The 21131-nt window shown below is 39.8% G+C and overlaps 1 protein-coding gene across 2 annotated transcripts in view; it reads right to left on the bottom strand.

Annotated features, from left to right (window-relative positions):
* Positions 1-288: 288 nt before the first annotated feature.
* lgmn (legumain) overlaps positions 289-21131 on the bottom strand; it is a 42863-nt gene continuing 22020 nt past the window's right edge. For both annotated transcript variants that reach the window (XM_061969021.1, XM_061969022.1), the window contains exons 4-14: positions 19681-19762; positions 19520-19602; positions 19366-19441; positions 18073-18135; positions 17941-18007; positions 17568-17686; positions 9796-9885; positions 7268-7477; positions 2550-2720; positions 2317-2384; positions 289-642 (exon numbers count right to left, since the gene is read on the bottom strand). In XM_061969021.1, the coding sequence (XP_061825005.1) occupies positions 600-642; positions 2317-2384; positions 2550-2720; positions 7268-7477; positions 9796-9885; positions 17568-17686; positions 17941-18007; positions 18073-18135; positions 19366-19441; positions 19520-19602; positions 19681-19762 (1072 nt within the window). In that variant the 3' untranslated portion in view covers positions 289-599. The remainder of the gene's footprint in view (positions 643-2316; positions 2385-2549; positions 2721-7267; positions 7478-9795; positions 9886-17567; positions 17687-17940; positions 18008-18072; positions 18136-19365; positions 19442-19519; positions 19603-19680; positions 19763-21131) is intronic.

Below are 21131 nucleotides of genomic sequence, written 5' to 3'. Positions count from 1 at the left end.
TTAAAAAAATATAGATATTTTTATTAAAAAAATAAAAAATAGATCGATTTAGAATCAGAATGAATAAGTATTACAATGCACCTCTATTACTGTATTTAGGTGAAGATTAACAATCTGTTATTTATTAAATCATATCCTGACCATTTTTTTTAAATACAATTTGCTGATACCTTTTGTAAAAAAACAAACAAAACCACCAAATTACTGAGGGCTGTGTTAGAATATTTGATATATATTTAGTGATGTGATTGATGACATATTGAAAGTACACAGGAAAAAAAAAACGTCTTTGGTCTGACAGATTTTAATTCAAGAGGTTTGCTTTAGTAAACATTCAGCTTGTTTTTGTTGGACTTTTTACAATCAGGCATTATCACATAAATCAGATAAAAACACATCAAAACAATATATCCATCCATCCATTTCCCACCGCCTGTCCCTCGCGTAGATTCTTCTCAAAAAGGCAGCGATCATTAAAAAAGTGCAGTTCATCTTTAAAAAAAAAAACATCAAGGAGGAAAAAAAAGTGTTAATCATTTCACAAGCAGTAATAGTGTCCAGCGTGATAACAGGAAGCAGCTTTCATCTTTGTGTTTGTGTTACTTGCTGAAGTGACACACTGAGTCCATGGCCAGCTGGATGCTGCACAGACACAAAAACACACGACCACAGCGTGAGTCCACCGTTACTCAATAATAACCCCAACTTTATGCTTTGCCCACGGCTTTATTCCAACACCTCCTGTTCCGCCCTTTACAACAATACTCCCTTCTAGAGATGTCCGATAATATCGGCCGAAAAAATGTTTTAAAATGTAATATCGGAAATTATCGGTATCGGTTTTGTTATTATCAGTATCGTTTTTTTGGTGGTTTTTTTATTTTTATTAAATCAACACAAAAAACACAAGATACACTTACAATTAGTGCACTAACCCAAAAAACCTCCCTCCCCCATTTACACTCATTCACACAAAAGGGTTGTTTCTTTCTGTTATTAATATTCTGGTTCCTACATTATATATCAATATATATCAATACAGTCTGCAAGGGATACAGTCCGTAAGCACACATGATTGTGCGTGCTGCTGGTCCTCTAATAGTACTAACCTTTAACACTTAATTTTACTTATTTTCATTAATTACTAGTTTCTATGAAACCGTTTTTATATTGTTTTACTTTCTTTTTTATTCAAGAATATGTATTTATCATATTTTATTTGATTAATATTTAAAAAAAAAAAGGACCTTATCTTCACCATATCTGGTTGTCCAAATTAGGCATAATAATGTGTTAATTCCACGACTGTATACATCAGTTGATATTGGTATCGGTAATTAAAGAGTTGGACAATATCGGAATATCGGATATCGGCAAAAAAGCCATTATCGGAAAACCCTTCTCCCTTCACAATAAGAGTTGAACAAAAACAATAGTAATAAATAGAGATGCCCGATAATGGCTTTTTTGCCGATATTCCGATATTGTCCAACTCTTAATTACCGATTCCGATATCAACCGATACCGATATATACAGTCGTGGAATTAAACAATGTAACAAGGTTTTCCAAAAGAAATCACTCAAGTTATGGAAAGAAATGCCAACATGGCACTGCCATATTTAAAGTGCATTATTTTTTTTAACATGCCTCAAAAAAAGCAGCTTGGAATTTGGGACATGCTCTCCCTGAGAGAGCGTGAGGAGGTTGAGGCGGGGCGGGGTGTGTATATTGTAGCGTCCCGGAAGAGTTAGTGCTGCAAGGGGTTCTGGGTATTTGTTCTGTTGTGTTGCGGTGCGGATGTTCTCCCGATATGTGTTTGTCATTCTTGTTTGGTGTGGGTTCACAGTGTGGCGCATATTTGTAACAGTGTTAAAGTTGTTTATACGGCCACCCTCAGTGTGACCTGCATGGCTGTTGACCAAGTATGACTTGCATTCACTTGTGTGTGTGAAAAGCCGTAGATATTATGTGACTGGGCCGGCATGCAAAGGCAGTGCCTTTAAGGTTTATTGGTGCTCTGTACTTCTCCCTACGTCCGTGTACACAGCGGCGTTTTAAAAAGTCATACATTTTACTTTTTGAAACCGATACCGTTAATTTCCGACATTACATTTTAAAGCATTTATCGGCCGATACTCTAATCTTCACTGATCCCACAGGATAACCGTCCCAACATTTCCTGTTCCGCCCTTTACAACAATACTCCCTTCACAATAAGAGTTGAACAAAAACAATAGTAATAAAATGTACACACACGAGTCTACGTCTTAACATCCACAACATGAGAGGCGTGAAAAAGACAATTTATGGCTACCTGGCGGCGGCGTATTCTCGCTCGCACAAGTTGAGGAGAGCATAGAGATGTCTCAGCGCGTACTCGTACTGTAACACAACAACAACAAAAGAGGTTTTAAATGCAGCAAGAAGACACTTTTTGCAAGTGTCTCAAAATGTTAGATTTTTACAGCTGGACAAAGCAACCAAGGAGAAGATTGTGGTTTTAAAAACGATTAAAAACAGCCAATCAGCAGGCGGAGCTTCTTCTACCTCAGCTTTGTTCCAGTTGAAGCAGGTGTGCTTGTAGTGGTCCACGCTGGTCCGGTAGCAGTCGTGCTGAGTCAGATCTCGTCTCTCGTTGATCACTTCCTCCGCCTCCGCCGCGTCGCCCGTCACCTCCTCGGCGATGCGTCGCATGCTGGCGGCCAGCATCTCTCGCACCTGAAGACCACCAAAATTCATGTTCACAATAAAAAATAAAAATAAATCACGACAAGAAATGTGTGATTGCGGACACCTATAACCATAGACATCCTATAAGTCATACTTGCCAACCTTGAGACCTCCGATTTCGGGAGGTGGGGGGTTGGGGGTATGGTTAAGAGGGGAGGAGTATATTGACAGCTAGAATTCACCAAGTCAATTATATATATATCTACATCCTGAAAATATGCAAACAAAACTGTGTTTAGATAATTGATACTTCAAACTTGCATAAATAAATCTTAAGGAATATAACATAACTTGGCTTCTGAGAGCTTCAAAATGTAATGAATAAAATGCTAAAGTTGTTGATAAACAAGCAATTATTTTAATAATTAAATATGGTCATTTTAAATGAATTATTATGATCATTTAAAATTAATTATTTCCAATATATTTATTTTAATGTATAATTCTATGGCTGGATGTAATAAGGACTCAGAAAAAATACAAATAAAAATACAATTAATTTTGATGTTTTTAGCTAAATATAGTAAAAATGTATTTAGTTGTTTTTTTTAAATTAATAAATATATTTATTTTTAGGTAAGATAAACATAATAATACAATGTATCTCTAGTCTGGATGATTTAGTTCTTGTCACCCTGTTGTCCTCCTGTCATAAAAAAAAGGCTGTCCTCACTCAGGTCCGCATGGAGATGGAGGGGGCGTGGCCTCCAGCTTCGGCTGAAAATCGGGAGATTTTCGGGAGAATATTTGTCCCGGGAGGTTTTCGGGAGAGGCGCTGAATTTCGGGAGTCTCCCGGAAAATTCGGGAGGGTTGGCAAGTATGTAAGTAGACGCAGCATTGGCTGCTGTAACGTGAGAAATTGGGCCGCCATCTTGAGGTGGTGATGAGGAGCCGGCGAGCAGCCTAAACTGACAGTTGACAGGTAGAAAACAAAAGTTAAAAGTTAAAGTACCAATGATTGTCACACACACACTAAGTGTGGCGAAATTATTCTCTGCATTTGACCCATCACCCTTGATCACCCCCTGGGAGGTGAGGGGAGCAGTGAGCAGCAGCGGTGGCCGCGCCTGGGAATCATTTTTGGTGATTTAACCCCCAATTCTAACTGATGCCGAGTGCCAAGCAGGGAGGTAATGGGTCCCATTTTTATAGTCTTTGGTATGACTCAGCTGGGGTTTGAACTAACAACCTAGCGATCTCAGGGCAGACACTCTAACCACTAGGCCACTGAGTAGGTTTTTGAGGAACAAAGATGGTGTTCAGCGGTTTCCTGCTCAAATGAGCGGACTGTTGAAAATAGGAATCGGGGGGATTACATTTCACAAGTAAGATTAACGTACTATTGGTTGTATTTTGTAAAAAGAATATTACCACAGAGTTGAGAAGGAGCAAAGATCTTCAATAGTACTGAAATCCTATCCGCTAGCAAACAAGAGTATGACCACAATAGAATTGCTTGTCAATGAAATTAATTACATTATTTTGTAAAAATATGTGAAAATCACAAAGAAATCTTCTGGGGGAGGATGACCCCCCTACAGGGGTTTGCTTTACAAACTTTCAGCCCCACCTAAAACAAAATTCACCAGCCGCCACTGATTATGATGCATTCTCATTTTAGGCAAAATATAAGACAATGCTTTCTTAACAGTACAATTGTAACCAGGAATACGTCTTCAAGTAACAATATTCAAATTCTAACATTGTTGGGTAGGACAGAATCTGGTTTTATTCTGAATCCAGTGAAACAGATTGGTGGTTTTAGCTGATATAAAGACTTTTAGGTGTTTATATATGTTTATGTTTAAGTATTTATCCAAAGCGACATACATAAAAAATACATATAAAACAATCACTGTAAACATGATCATTTAAGGGAAGAATGTAATACAAAATATCAATACAAAGTGTCAAGACAGAATAAACCTTGCTGCTGCAGCAACAGAGATACAGTCTATAGGTCCCTAAGATTTATACATATCTGATGTATTCATACATTGTTTGTGTAGGACAGGGGTCTGCAACCCACGGCTCTTTCATACCTCCACCCTGGCTCCCTTTGGCTTTTAAAAAATGTCAATAAATAATGGCTATTTATTTTTAATTTTATACAATTTTTTTTTAGTTTGTCTATTTTAATGTAGCCAATTTTATTTTACGGAGTTTGTGATCTTGCAATATTTTGTCTATCGAAATGTATTGCTGCCAAGCAATTGCATTGTTTTTAGCGGTCAACCCCCAGTAATTTAGCAATGGACAAATCAAAAAGGGAAACATTTCTGATGAAAATAGAACATTTAATGCTTCATGGACAGTTTCATTTGTGTTTACTGTTGACAAGGTTGCTTCACCTGTGTGCTTAATATGTGGGGAGAAAATAGCAAACAACAAAAAAATGCAATGTGGAAATACATTTCCAGGACAAATACACAGCATTCATATAGCAATTTGTCGTCCCCAAAGTAAGAAGTGAACTGGGCAAGAAAGCATTTACCGGTAGGTTTTCAGCACCGAAGGCATGGAATAACCTACAATCGAATATTAAACTTCAAACCCTAGTTAAGTTGAATGAGTTTAAAGCTTCTGTGAAAAGACTGCAGTCTACCTTGTCTGTATGCACATGTGTCATGTGAGCAAGTTTTAATGTTGTAAATGTGATGTTTTATGTATTTGTTTACTGTTTTTAATGTAACCTTGCTGCTGCCCTCTTGGCCAGGTCTCAATGGGATTTTACCTGGTTAAATAAAGGCTAATAATAATAATAATTCGCGGAAAAATACTACCGAGCTGGAAATGACGGAAAAAGAGCATTTTCGGAACTGCTGCAGAAAGCTGATCAGAGCAAAATACTTGCTGAGTCGTAACTAAAAGTAGTGTTATTTATTAGGGATCAAACAGAATTTGCGGCTCTAGGTGGGTTTACTTTGGTGGGAAATGGGCTCAAATGACTCGTTGTATGCTGAAGATTGCCGACCCCTGCTGTAGGATATACGCATGTGTATGTATAACCTAATCATATTGTTTCTTCAATTTAAAAATAGCTGACCGTTTTTTCCCCCCTTCTCTGGGATTATATTCCCAGTTTTGATCTCGGACGTCTGGTCACTTATAGCATGTAAGAATATTCTATTACTGTTAAGCAAACTATGAATAATAAAACACGCCAAAACATGTGTCCTTTATCATAGCTAAAAAACGGATGAAAATCAGTGGTATTCAGTGAGGTAAGCTGAATTAAATGCGCTGACAGTTCATTGCTCCTGTCAAATGAATTGCACTGAGTCGAGCGGATCACCACCCCAAGATGGCGGCCCCGCGTCTCGTCAGCGCCAGTAGGCAGTAGCGCTCCATGTTGCATCTACTTATAAGACAGGGGTCGGCAACCCGCGGCTCTCGAGCCGCATGCGGCTCTTTAGCGCCGCCCTAGTGGCTCTCTGGAGCTTTTTCAAAAAATTTATGAAAAATGGAAAAAGATGAGGGGAAAAAAAAATCTATTTTTGTTTTAATATGGTTTCTGTAGGAGGACAAACATGACACAAACCTCCCTAATTGTTACAAAGCACACTGTTTATATTAAACATGCTTCACTGATTCGAGTATTTGGCGAGCGCCGTTTTGTCCTGCTAATTTTGGCGGTCCTTGAACTCACCGTAGTTTGTTTACATGTATAACTTTCTCCGACTTTCTAGGACGTGTTTTATGCCACTTATTTTTCTGTCTCATTTTGTCCACCAAACTTTTAAGGTTGTGCATGAAAGGTGAGTTTTGTTGATGTTATTGACTTGTGTGGAGTGCTAATCAGACATATTTGGTCACTGCATGACTGCAAGCTAATCGATGCTAACAGGCTATTTAGGCTAGCTATATGTACATATTGCATCATTATGCCTCATTTGTAGCTATATTTGAGGTCATTTAGTTTCCTTTAAGTCCTCTTAATTCCATGACACACTATCTGTATGAAGTATGTCTTTAAATTTTTTGCGGCTCCAGACAGATTTGTTTTTGTATTTATGGTCCAATATGGCTCTTTCAACATTTTGGGTTCCCGACCCCTGTTATAAGATGTCTTTGCCTATAAAGTATTCCACACTGCAGCTTCTTCAGTTTGACTGAATTTGAACTCAGTGGCACCGCCTAGTGGGCAAACTGTTGAATTACATTCACACTCATGTGACAAATGAACTAAAATAAAAATTAGGGCTGTCAAAGTCCACGCGATATAAACAAATGGGATGCTAATTTTCTTTAACGCCACTATTTTATTTAAGTGACCAATCGCTAGCTGACATCAGGCGTGCTAACCGCTGGCTGACAACGGCCACGCTACCAGTTTATTATGTAAACAACTCCAAGTTATAGTTTTTGTGTTTTTTGTTGTATTACAAAATGTTATTATTGATCATTTTGTACTGCATTGTAATCTTTTGTTTTGTGATTATTTTTGCCGGGATCCCAGGAAGAATAGTCTCCACGTGTCTCCATGTGCTGCATGTTTTATTGAAGACATGTAAATAATAAAGATGGCGCTGACCTTAAAGTGAGAGTCGATTTCTGCCAAGAGCTTCCTGGCGTCAAAGATGTCATTGGAGGCCATCAGCTTCCTCTTGAGGATGGCCAGAGGAACGTCCGGGCTCGGCGTCAGGTCCAGGTGGGCCACGGGCGGCAGTGGGGCCGCGGGCTTGGGCGGGGTCCCGGTCTTGGGCTCGCCCTGGAAGGCCGACACCTTCATGTGTGCCATAGTCTTGACGGGAAGAGGAGAAGCGAGCGGAAGCTTTAGGACACTGTGTCAAAGTCAAGGCCCGGGGGGGCCACATCATTTTATTTGGCCCTCAAAAGCCTGGAAATAATAATGCGTCATTAAAGTACTTTCTATTTTCTTACTAAATGTATTAGTTTTTTCCAATTGTGACAGAAAAAATCCAGGTATTCAATGCAATCGCGTATTTTTTAAAGATAAATATTATAATGTAACAAATATATGATCACAATGTTTTTGTTAAACTTTTTATCTGCTTGACTTATGACTTCAAAGCAAGTTATTCATCAAATTGTCAAATTTTATAAATAGATTTTACAGCGATTTTATAAACTTTACTGTGGTTTTACAACATTTTACCCATCCATCCATCCATCTTCTTCCGCTTATCCGAGGTCGGGTCGCGGGGGCAGCAGCCTAAGCAGGGAAGCCCAGACTTCCCTCTCCCCAGCCACTTCGTCCAGCTCTTCCTGTGGGACCCCGAGGCGTTCCCAGGCCAGCCGGGAGACATAGTCTTCCCAACGTGTCCTGGGTCTTCCCCGCGGCCTCCTACCGGTCGGACGTGCCCTAAACACCTCCCTAGGGAGGCGTTCGGGTGGCATCCTGACCAGATGCCCGAACCACCTCATCTGGCTCCTCTCGATGTGGAGGAGCAGCGGCTTTACTTTGAGCTCCTCCCGGATGGCAGAGCTTCTCACCCTATCTCTAAGGGAGAGCCCCGCCACCCGGCGGAGGAAACTCATTTCGGCCGCTTGTACCCGTGATCTTGTCCTTTCGGTCATAACCCAAAGCTCATGACCATAGGTGAGGATGGGAACGTAGATCGACCGGTAAATTGAGAGCTTTGCCTTCCGGCTCAGCTCCTTCTTCACCACAACGGATCGATACAGCGTCCGCATTACTGAAGACGCCGCACCGATCCGCCTGTGGATCTCACGATCCACTCTTCCCTCACTCGTGAACAAGACTCCGAGGTACTTGAACTCCTCCACTTGGGGCAAGATCTCCTCCCCAACCCGGAGATGGCACTCCACCCTTTTCCGGGCGAGAACCATGGACTCGGACTTGGAGGTGCTGATTCCCATCCCAGTCGCTTCACACTCAGCTGTGAACCGATCCAGTGAGAGCTGAAGATCCTGGCCAGATGAAGCCATCAGGACCACATCATCTGCAAAAAGCAGAGACCTAATCCTGCAGCCACCAAACCAGATCCCCTCAACACCTTGACTGCGCCTAGAAATTCTGTCCATAAAAGTTATGAACCGAATCGGTGACAAAGGGCAGCCTTGGCGCAGTCCAACCCTCACTGGAAACGTGTCCGACTTACTACCGGCAATGCGGACCAAGCTCTGGCACTGATCATACAGGGAGCGGACTGCCACAATCAGACAGTCCGATACCCCATACTCTCTGAGCACTCCCCACAGGACTTCCCGAGGGACATGGTCGAATGCCTTCTCCAAGTCCACAAAACACATGTAGACAACATTTTACTGTACATGAAAAACTGTACCACTGGTTTTTGGCCATAAAATGCTGTTTTTGTACTGTGAAAAACGGTGGTAGTGTTTTGCTATTCACAATAGTACACGGTAAAAATCTACAGTTGTCGTTTTTACGGTAAAATCCGGCTGCTAAGTAGCCAGAATTTTATTGAAAAAAATGCAGTTTTATACTTACAGTAATGGTAAATGGGTTATACTTGTATAGCGCTTTTCCACCTTCAAGGTACTCAAAGCGCTTTGACACTATTTCCACATTCACCCATTCACACACTGATGGCGGGAGCTGCCATGCAAGGCCCTGACCACGACCCATCAGGAGCAAGGGTGAAGTGTCTTGCTCAAGGACACAACGGACGTGACGAGGTTGGTAGAAGGTGGGGATTGAACCAGGAACCCTCAGGTTGCTGGCACGGCCACTCCACCAAAACTGCGCCACGCCGTCCCCCAGTAAAAAAAAAACAAAGTCAATTTTACAGTAAAATTCTATCAACTGAGCTGCCAGTTTTGTACCGTGAAAGACAGTGGTACTGTTTTTTCCATTTACAGTACCATGCTGAAAAAAACACTGTAAATTTTACGGTAAAATTTTTGCGACTGACTGGTCAGTTTTTTTTTACTGTAAAATCAAAAAAATTTTTTTACATTGTACATAAAAAAACAAATCATAGGCAATTGTGTAATAATATAATTCACTGTTAGAAGTGGCCTTTTGAGGGCAAACATAACTGCGATATGGCCCTCAATTAAAACCCCTGCTTTAAGAGGACTGAGAGGTGAAGTGAAGTTGTGTTGCCTCACTTTGTTTCCAAACTGCTGCACGTGGCTGGCGTTGGTGTGACTCCTCACAATCTTGAACTGCTTCAGCAGAGTCTCCTTGGACAGATCCTCCTGGGACACAAACATCACAACAACAAACCACCTGGTCACAAGCTTGATTAGTCATAACAATTAGGGGTGTGCCCTTACTACTTTTCCACTTCCTATGCCATGTCGATATTGGATCAAATAGGATATCAGCAGGAATTACCGTATTTTCCAAACCATAAGGTGCACCGCCGATGAATGGTCTATTTTTTCAAACTTTTTTCATATAGTAGGCGCACCGGATTATAGTTAAAGTCACACACACCAGGTGTAGAGAAATTATTCTCTGCATTTGACCCATCACCCTTGATCACCCCCTGGGAGGTGAGGGGAGCAGTGGGGAGCAGTGGGCAGCAGCGGCCGCCGCGCCCAGGAATCATTTTTGGTGATTTAACCCCCAATTCCAACCCTTGATGCTGAGTGCCAAGCAGGGAGGTAAAGGGTCCCATTTTTATAGTCTTCGGTATGACTCGGCCGGGGTTTGAACTCACAACTTACCGATCTCAGGGAGTACACTCTAACCACTAGGCCACTGAGTAGGTTAGTATAGGGCGCATTAAAGGAGTCATATTAATTTATTTTTTTTCTAAATGTAAAACACTTCCTTGTGGTCTACATAACATGTAATGGTGGTACTTTGGTCAAAATGTTGCATAGATTATGTTTTACACATCATCTTCAAGCATACTTGCCAACCCTCCCGAATTTTCCGGGAGACTCCCGAAATTCAGCGCCTCTCCCGAAAACCTCCCGGGACAAATATTCTCCCGAAAATCTCCCGATTTTCAGCCGGAGCTGGAGGCCACGCCCCCTCCAGCTCCATGCGGACCTGAGTGAGGACAGCCTTTTTTCACGACGGGAGGACAACAGGGTGACAAGAACTAAATCATCCAGACTAGAGATAAATTGTATTATGTTTATCTTACCTACAAATAAATATATTTATTAATTAAAAAAAACAAAAACTAAATACATTACTATATTTTGCTAAAAACATCAAAATTAATTGTATTTTTATTTGTATTTTTTCCTGACTCCTTATTACATCCAGGCATTAGAATTATACATTAAAATAAACATATTTGAAATAATTAATTTTAAATTATCATAATTCATTTAAAATGACCATATTTAATTATTAAAATAATTGCTTGTTAATCAACAACTTTAGCATTTTATTCATTACATTTTGAAGCTCTCAGAAGCCAAGTTATGTTATATTCCTTAATATTTATGCAAGTTTGAAGTATCAATTATCTAAACGGTTTTGTTTGCATATTTTCAGGATGTAGATATATATATATACACACACACACACACACACACACACACACACACACACACACACACACACACACACACACACACACACACACACACACACACAGGTAAAAGCCAGTAAATTAGAATATTTTGAAAAACTTGATTTATTTCAGTAATTGCATTCAAAAGGTGTAACTTGTACATTATATTTATTCATTGCACACAGACTGATGCATTCAAATGTTTATTTCATTTAATTTTGATGATTTGAAGTGGCAACAAATGAAAATCCAAAATTCCATGTGTCACAAAATTAGAATATTACTTAAGGCTAATACAAAAAAGGGATTTTTAGAAATGTTGGCCAACTGAAAAGTATGAAAATGAAAAATATGAGCATGTACAATACTCAATACTTGGTTGGAGCTCCTTTTGCCTCAATTACTGCGTTAATGCGGCGTGGCATGGAGTCCATGAGTTTCTGGCACTGCTCAGGTGTTATGAGAGCCCAGGTTGCTCTGATAGTGGCCTTCAACTCTTCTGCGTTTTTGGGTCTGGCATTCTGCATCTTCCTTTTCACAATACCCCACAGATTTTCTATGGGGCTAAGGTCAGGGGAGTTGGCGGGCCAATTTAGAACAGAAATACCATGGTCCGTAAACCAGGCACGGGTAGATTTTGCGCTGTGTGCAGGCGCCAAGTCCTGTTGGAACTTGAAATCTCCATCTCCATAGAGCAGGTCAGCAGCAGGAAGCATGAAGTGCTCTAAAACTTGCTGGTAGACGGCTGCGTTGACCCTGGATCTCAGGAAACAGAGTGGACCGACACCAGCAGATGACATGGCACCCCAAACCATCACCCAACCATGCAAATTTTGCATTTCCTTTGGAAATCGAGGTCCCAGAGTCTGGAGGAAGACAGGAGAGGCACAGGATCCACGTTGCCTGAAGTCTAGTGTAAAGTTTCCACCATCAGTGATGGTTTGGGGTGCCATGTCATCTGCTGGTGTCGGTCCACTCTGTTTCCTGAGATCCAGGGTCAACGCAGCCGTCTACCAGCAAGTTTTAGAGCACTTCATGCTTCCTGCTGCTGACCTGCTCTATGGAGATGGAGATTTCAAGTTCCAACAGGACTTGGCGCCTGCACACAGCGCAAAATCTACCCGTGCCTGGTTTACGGACCATGGTATTTCTGTTCTAAATTGGCCCGCCAACTCCCCTGACCTTAGCCCCATAGAAAATCTGTGAGGTATTGTGAAAAGGAAGATGCAGAATGCCAGACCCAAAAACGCAGAAGAGTTGAAGGCCACTATCAGAGCAACCTGGGCTCTCATAACACCTGAGCAGTGCCAGAAACTCATCGACTCCATGCCACGCAGTAATTGAGGCAAAAGGAGCTCCAACCAAGTATTGAGTATTGTACATGCTCATATTTTTCATTTTCATACTTTTCAGTTGGCCAACATTTCTAAAAATCCCTTTTTTGTATTAGCCTTAAGTAATATTCTAATTTTGTCACACACGGAATTTTGGATTTTCATTTGTTGCCACTTCAAATCATCAAAATTAAATGAAATAAACATTTGAATGCATCAGTCTGTGTGCAATAAATAAATATAATGTACAAGTTACACCTTTTGAATGCAATTACTGAAATAAATCAAGTTTTTCAAAATATTCTAATTTACTGGCTTTTACCTGTATATATGTATGAAATACTTGACTTGGTGAATTCTAGCTGTCAATATACTCCTCCCCTCTTAACCACGCCCTCAACCACGCCCTGCCCCACCCCCGACCACGCCCCCACCCCCCACCTCCCGAAATTGGAGGTCTCAAGGTTGGCAAGTATGTCTTCAAGTCGCTTTCTGACAGTCGCTTCAGGGTGCGCCGTTTTGTGGGCAGTCTTATTTACGTGGCTCACCTTCGACAGCGTCTTCTCGCCGTCATCTTTGTTGTAGCGGTGTAGCGTGCAAGGACGGGAGTGGAAGAAGAGTCAAAAGATTGAGCTAACTGACATTTAGACTTCACTTAAATCAATGACAAAGCAGCATCTCCTCATCCGGAAACAACAAGGCCGGAAATGTGTCCTGTGAAAAACCGTCCGACCGGAACTCTCTAATAACTAAAGTTCCTTGGGTGAATAATGTAAACTCACTATACCGGTATGTTTTAGCGCTTTCATGGCGAGTTTACTGACAGATATAAGAACTTACTTTATATTAGAAATGGCAACAGCGGAACACCATGAATTAATTTACGTGGACAAGTTGAAAAAGTTATTCGGGTGTTACCATTTAGTTCCAGAGCCATAAGAGGCTCCGCAGCCTCCGAAGCAGAACCTCCGGGTTCTGTAACAGCTTCTTCCCTCAGGCCGTAAGACTCTTGAACGCATCATAATTATCCCCTCAACTCTCCCCAAAATGGATAACTCGCTGGAATAAAAAAGACAATATAACATACCGGTACATCCATAAACGTGGATGCATATGAAAAAGTGCAATATATTTATCTGTACATTAACCTATTTATTTATGTATATATGCACCTTATTGCTCTTTTATCCTGCACTACCATGAGCTAATGCAACGAAATTTCGTTCTTATCTGTACTGTAAAGTTCAAATTTGAATGACAATAAAAAGGAAGTCTAAGTCTAGTGGTCAATTGTACGGAATATGTACTGTACTGTGCAATCTACTAATAAAAGTTTCAATCAATCAATCAATGTCCCATAACAAGAAGATAGTGAAAAAGATGATTATCGACTACAGTGTGCACAAAATTGTGCACAATTTTTCAGGATTTATGCAGATCTCAAATACAGATCAGCAGGTACCAGAAGGTAACAAAAGTTGCTTTTGCATAATATTGTGAAACAAAACGCCAGATAATATGTCTTACCTTATACACACACCATAATAATACTCGTATGTTTAATGCGCAGACAATCATTCAAGTGGAGCGGCTTCATAGCTTACCAAAGTCGTACTAAAACATTTTGATAGATTATTGAGCGCCGTGTGTAATGTTCTATATTTTCCATGGAACATTTAAAATTGGTGATCAAGGGTGATGGGTCAAATGCAGAGAATAATTTCACCACACCTAGTGTGTGTGTGTGACAATCATTGGGAAAGAAAGAAAGAAAATGTTAGTGTTGTTTACTTGAGACCCATCATAGTGCAGGCTACACTTATCTCTTATGTTTGACTGCCCTCTACTAGTCACACTTATCATTACACTATGTACCAAATAAAATAGCTTCGAGGTGGGTGAGCTCAACCAAACGTATTCCTTATACGGCGCACTGTCGATTTTTGAGAAAAAAAAAGGATTTTAAGTGCGCCTTATGGTGCGGAAAATACGGTATACTTAATCAGGGATGGGTACCTTTCACATTTGAACCGACACGGTAGGTCTGGGCGATAAAACGATATCAATATATATAGCGATAATTCTAATCAATATCAATAAAAAAATGTGTTTGATAAAACGTTCACATTTTTTTGTTCATCTTCGTCAAAAGAAACCGGAAGTTAGAAAGCAAGGTTGGTTGCATGAACAAAGGCAGTCGCTCTCTGGTAACGGAACAATGCAGGAAGTAATCAAAACGCCAAATAATAGGTAACAGTATCAACTATCAAGTTTGGTTACACCATCTTGTTGTCTCGCGGTTGATTCTTTGCATGGCGAGAGAAGGAAAGTAAAAAGGAAGAAATTGTGGATAAAACAGGAAAAGTCACCTCGACAGTACGGCAGTTTTTGGGATTTTTTCAAACGACCGTAGTCAGACTGATGTGGTCTGTAAATTATGCAAGGCACTCCTCCCCACCAAGACCAGTCATACCACACCATCTTAACTGCCCTCACCCTTTAGAGCACCACTGTAACTTCCTGGGACTAAACCTGCAGAAAATACTTCTCAGGTTTCTCTAGGTTTACATTTTCACACTTTGCACTATTTTCTTACACTTTATTAAGCATTTCTTACATATTCCTTATTTTTGCACCTTCATTTTAAGATGTTATTGTTAAGTGTTCAATGTGATTTTAGAATTGTGTTTACATTGATTTAGTGATTTACATGCTTGATAGCTGAGGGAATTATAATTGGAAGGAGGTTACATTCCAAATACATTTTTTTACATTTAATATATTTTTATCCTGATCCTTGTTTTTGATAGGTCATAAAAAATAATATTAATTATCGATATCAACCGATATTGTGATACAGTGTTCAGCTATATTGCCCAGCCCTACGATTCGGTACCAATTCCCGGTACTTTTGTGTGTGTTAACAAATGCTAATGTTTAGAATAAAAATTATTCATTTTTAAACGTAACATTTGAAAATGAGCTGATTATGATAACTGTGCTGTCCAGTTGTTATATTTAGTTTTCACATTTTTTTTTGTTGTCTTTTTTTAATTGTAGATTTTGCAAGCAGTTGCATTCCAAGACACTAGATGGCGATAGTGTATTGTCTACGACAGGGGTGCTCATTACGTCGATCGCGAGCTACCGGTCAATCTCGGAGGGTGTGTCAGTCGATCACCAGCCAGGCATTAAAAAAATAGTCCTAAAAATGAGCGATCATAAATCTTCACTATGACGTCACTTTCGTCACTTGATTGGCATTTACGGCACCAGAGGGTCTTCTGAGATGACGCTGGCTGCTGCCAGCTCATTAAAATTACCGACTGGAAGGCGAGAAACACTTTATTTCAACAGACTCTGGCGCCGTACCTGTCGTCAAAACTCCAAAGACCGACTGCACAGTTGCACAGTTGCGCTAACAAAACAAGTCTCAGAAAGCTGGCGTGCACAAGCTAGCAAGCTACGGAGTTTGCCGACAATGTATTTCTTGTAAAGTGTATACAAAGGAGTACGGATGCTGGACAAATACGATGCCAAAAACCAACCACTTTCATGTGGTATTGGACAGAAAGGAGGACTTTTTTCTCCTCCATTCGAAAATGCGGACATTTTTAACACCACTGTCTGATTCCTATCAATGCAAGTCATCAAAATCAGGTAATACACCAACTTATATTCTTGTCTTCATGAAAGAAAGGAATCTATATGTGTTAAACATGCCTGTATTATCTTTAAACACCTTAACTTGTTAACATTATTAACTATATGTGTTAAACATGCTTGTATTATCATTAAACACCTTTAACTTGTTAACAATATTAACTATATGTGTTAAACATCCTTGTATTATCTTTAAAACACCTTTAACTTATTAATAATATTAACTATATGTATTAAACATGCTTGTATTATCATTAAACACCTCAACTTGTTAACAATATTAACTATATGTGTTAAACATGCCTGCATTATCTTTAAACACCTTTAACTTGTTAACAATATTAACTATATGTGTTAAACATGCTTGTATTATCATTAAACACCTTTAACTTGTTAACAATATTAATTATATGTATTAAACATGCTTGCATTATCTTTAAACACCTTTAACTTGTTAACAATATTAACTATATGTATTAAACATACTTGTATTATCATTAAACACCTTTAATTTATTAACAATATTAACTATATGTATTAAACATTCTTGTATTATCATTAAACACCTTTAATTTATTAACAATATTAACTATGTGTTAAACATGATTGCATTATCATTAAACACCTTTAATTTATTAACAATATTAACTATATGTGTTAAACATGCTTGCATTATCATTAAACACCTTTAACTTATTAACAAAAACATATTTCATAAATAAGTAAATATAAATTATATATATGAATGAGGTAGATCCCCACGACTTGATCAATTGAAAAGTAGCTCGCCTGCAGAAAAAGTGTGAGCACCCCTGGTCTACGGTGTGTTGCCGAAAATACAAAGCAGTCCTTGCCATGAAGCTGAATGCCAGTCTAGTTTTATATAAATTTATACTTTAAGTATTGCACTTTATACACACTAGCTGATTGTAAAGTTGACCTTATTTGTAGTTTTAATTAGCAAATCTGGAGGTATCAAAATCGCCATGTAAAATTTGCTAATGCTAATTAGTAGCATAGATATGTGAAAGACAATGTAAATTAGCATCCAGCTAGCATATGTAGGAAAAGGGTAGCCTTACTTTACATTTTAGTGTTTTCTATCAGGTATTTCTTTGTTGGCATGGAAAATTGCAATATTACCCAAAGGCAGTTTGGCTTAGTCCGACCTAAGTACTGCTTGAGTGTTTGTTTCCATGCCAAGTGTTTGTCGGTGTTTGTCTGCAACCGTACGTGACGTCACAAGCAGCAAAAAGGTATCAAAGGGACTGCACGCATCGGAGATTTGAGATGCAAGCTGATATGATCCGATACTTGCATTTTTTTTGCTGACATCGGACAGATATCAATATCGACTCAGGACATCCCTAAGAACAATAATAAATAACAATAAACTTTCACACACCACGTCAGAATCTTCCATCCAGTTGACGCTGTACCAGTCTCCCAGGTACGTGTCGCGCTCAGCATCGTAGTAGCACGCATACGACGACTCGTGAGAGTTGGCTGCCGTGGTGGCGTAAACTACAAAAGAAAAGTAACAGAGCGATACATGCGTTTTAAGCTGCAGTGTGAACAAGATGACAAACGCTTTAATCAGTAAAAACCTTGTTTAGCAGACATTTCGACACAAAAATGAAAGTCAATGAATGATATCTAATCAATAATACATAAGAGAGAGAAATAATCAATATCTTCATGTTAAAGTCATGTTATGGATTTTTCTTAATCATTCTGACATGTTCTTGTGGCGTTATTGGGGTCAAAGGTGAACTCACCATCGATGTCATGAGGCAGATGGTTCATCATTGATCCTGATTCGCATGCTTCAATGTACAGCACCATCTGACACACGAGGAGTTATTAATAATCGTCCTTGTACAGTATTATAGTGTCAGTGAGCGACAGACCTTCTTGTACTTCTTATTGTCGTGCATGTACTTGATCGTATCCTGGAGGTCTTTGACGTGCAGCTGCAATTCCAAGTTATTATTTGTTTTTATGTTACAGTATTTTTATAATACACTGCTGTGTACAAATTACTCTTTCAGCTTCTTTGCGAATGTGAGCTCGCTGTTAGAAATGCTAAAAACAGTGATGCAGGCCTAAACATGTTTTTTGCATATTTAATATCACTGTAAGATGTTAACAGCTAATGTTAATAGCTTAAGAAGTTAACAAAACTCCAACACATGTCAACATAAACAACATTTTTAATAAACAGTAATAATCAGTCATAATAGCAAAATAAGTCAAAAGAATAATAATAATAAAAAATAACATTAAGTCATAATAATAAAATAGGTAATAATTAGGGATGTCCGATAATATCGGCCGATAAATGCTTTAAAATGTAATATCGGAAATCATCGGTATCGGTTTCAAAAAGTCAAATGGATGACTTTTTAAAACGCCGCTGTGTACACGGACGTAGGGAGAAGTACAGAGCGCCAATAAACCTTAAAGGCACTGCCTTTGCGTGGCGGCCCAGTCACATAATATCTACGGCTTTTCACACACACAAGTGAATGCCTGCATACTTGGTCAACAGCCATACAGGTCACACTGAGGGTGGCCGTATAAACAACTTTAACACTGCTACAAATATGCGCCACACTGTGAACCCACAACAAACAAGAATGACAAACACATTTCGGGAGAACATCCGCACCGTAACACAACAGAACTAATACCCAGAACCCCTTGCAGCACTAACTCTTCCGGGACGCTACAATATACACCCCCCGCTACCCAAAACCCAGCCCCCCCCAACCCCATCCACCTCACGCTCTCTCAGGGAGAGCATGTCCCAAATTTCAAGCTGCTGATTTGAGGCATGTTAAAAAAAAAAAATGCACTTCGAGACTTCCATAATAAATATGGCAGTGCCATGTTGGCATTTCTTTCCATAACTTGAGTTGATTTATTTTGGAAAACCTTGTTACATTGTTTAATGCATCCAGCGGGGGCATCACAACAAAATTAGGCATAATAATGTGTTAATTCCACGACTGTATATATCGGTATCGGTTGATATCGGAATCGGTAATTAAGAGTTGGACAATATCGGATATCGGCAAAAAAACCATTATCGGACATCTCTAGTAATAATAGTCAGTCATAATAATAATAAGACAAATAATAATAATAAGTAATACAAAGAAAAATAAAATAATAACAATAATATTAAAAACAAGGAATACCTCGCCGTTGGGGAAAGCCAGAATCCCAGGTGCGCCATGGTCAGTGAAGTAAACAAACACGTGATCGTTGGGACCACTACAGATAAAAAGGGGCAAGATCAAACTCTTTAAATCACTGACATAAATAAAATCATCATAGTTTCTCATCACTTGCCTCGCCAGCACTTTACCAGAGCCACCTTTGACCTTGGAAGCTTCGCCCCTAAGTACGGCCAGGAAGTTCTCTGGAGTCACTGCCTGCGCGCACACACAGACGCAGTCAAAGTGTGTAAAGCGTGTAGCATCTGACTGTATGTAGTATTGCTACAAACGTACTTCCCTAATGTAGTCTTTGACGACTCCCTTGTACACGTCAGTGCCGTTGGGTCTGTTGATGAGGATACCGGGGGTGGGGTTCCTGCAGGGAGGAGGGGATGTAATCAGCTGATAAAAGCATTAAGGGCAAAGTTATGATGACATCACATGAGCCAGGAATTGCTGCATCAGCGAGTGACAGAATGGTGGGGGAAATAAAGTAATTCAGTAACATTTGAAGTTAAACTGTAACTAAAAATTCAATAAAAGCTGATAAACAAGAGATCAATATGGCTGACCTACTTTATGTCAATAATTTCAATCATGTCTTACATTCCAGCAGTGAGTACATGATAAGTACATGATGTGTGCATGATAGGGGTGTAACGGTACGTGTATTTGTATTGAACCGTTTCGGTACGGGGGGTTCGGTTCGGAGGTGTACCGAATGAGTTTCCACACTAATATATTAAGCTAAGCTAAAGTCTTAACAAGCTGCTCCGCTTCCTTCTGCCTGTCTGGCAGAACTCTACACAGCACCCAGCATTGTCCCACCCACACAACCATCTGATTGGTTACATACAGAGCGGTAACAGCCAATCAGCAGTGCGTATTCAGAGCGGTCACAGCCAATCAGCAGTGCGTATTCAAAGCTTTAACAGCCAATCAGCAGTGCGTATTCAGAGCGCATGTAGTCAGTGCTTAGCGTTTAGCAGGTAAGCATCAGGCAGCGGACTCTCCCCAAATGATAATAAACACCTCCCAGTCAACTACTAGTAACATCACTATGAGCCCGCTGACCTTCTAGAAAAACAAACGGCAGCTCAGCTCGCTCGCAATCCTGGCTTGAGGTGAAAGCTAATTCGTTTTAGCGTAATGTTAGCTCATTTTGCGGTGTGTGTGTGCGTGTGTGTGTTACGGACAGCAAAGCCTTGTCTGTCTGTTATTTCACTTTACCTGTTTCTGTGTTGATTGAGCTGTGTTGAAGCAGCAAAAAAGGACTTTATGTTAAATGAAGAGTTTCTGTCTCTGATAGTTGATATAATAATGTAACTGCATCATTAAGCCTACATGAACTCCATGGTGTTAAAGGGGAACATTATCACCAGACCTATGTAAGCGTCAATATATACTTTGATGTTGCAGAAAAAAGACCATATATTTTTTTAACCGATTTCCAAACTCTAAATGGGTGAATCTTGGCGAATTAAACGCCTTTCTATTATTCGCTCTCGGAGCGATGACGTCACGTTGTGACGTCACATCGGGAAGCAATCCGCCATTTTCTCAAACACATTACAAACACCTAGTCAAATCAGCTCTGTTATTTTCCGTTTTTTCGACTGTTTTCCGTACCTTGGAGACATGCCTCGTCGGTGTGTTGTCGGAGGGTGTAACAACACGAACAGGGACGGATTCAAGTTGCACCAGTGGCCCAAAGATGCGAAAGTGGCAAGAAATTGGACGTTTGT

Source organism: Nerophis lumbriciformis, linkage group LG08 (genome assembly GCF_033978685.3).
Source record: "Nerophis lumbriciformis linkage group LG08, RoL_Nlum_v2.1, whole genome shotgun sequence".
In the NCBI taxonomy this organism is placed as follows: Eukaryota; Metazoa; Chordata; class Actinopteri; order Syngnathiformes; family Syngnathidae; genus Nerophis; species Nerophis lumbriciformis.
The sequence above is the reverse complement of the archived record's forward strand: the minus strand, read 5'-3'. Positions and strand labels throughout refer to the sequence as shown.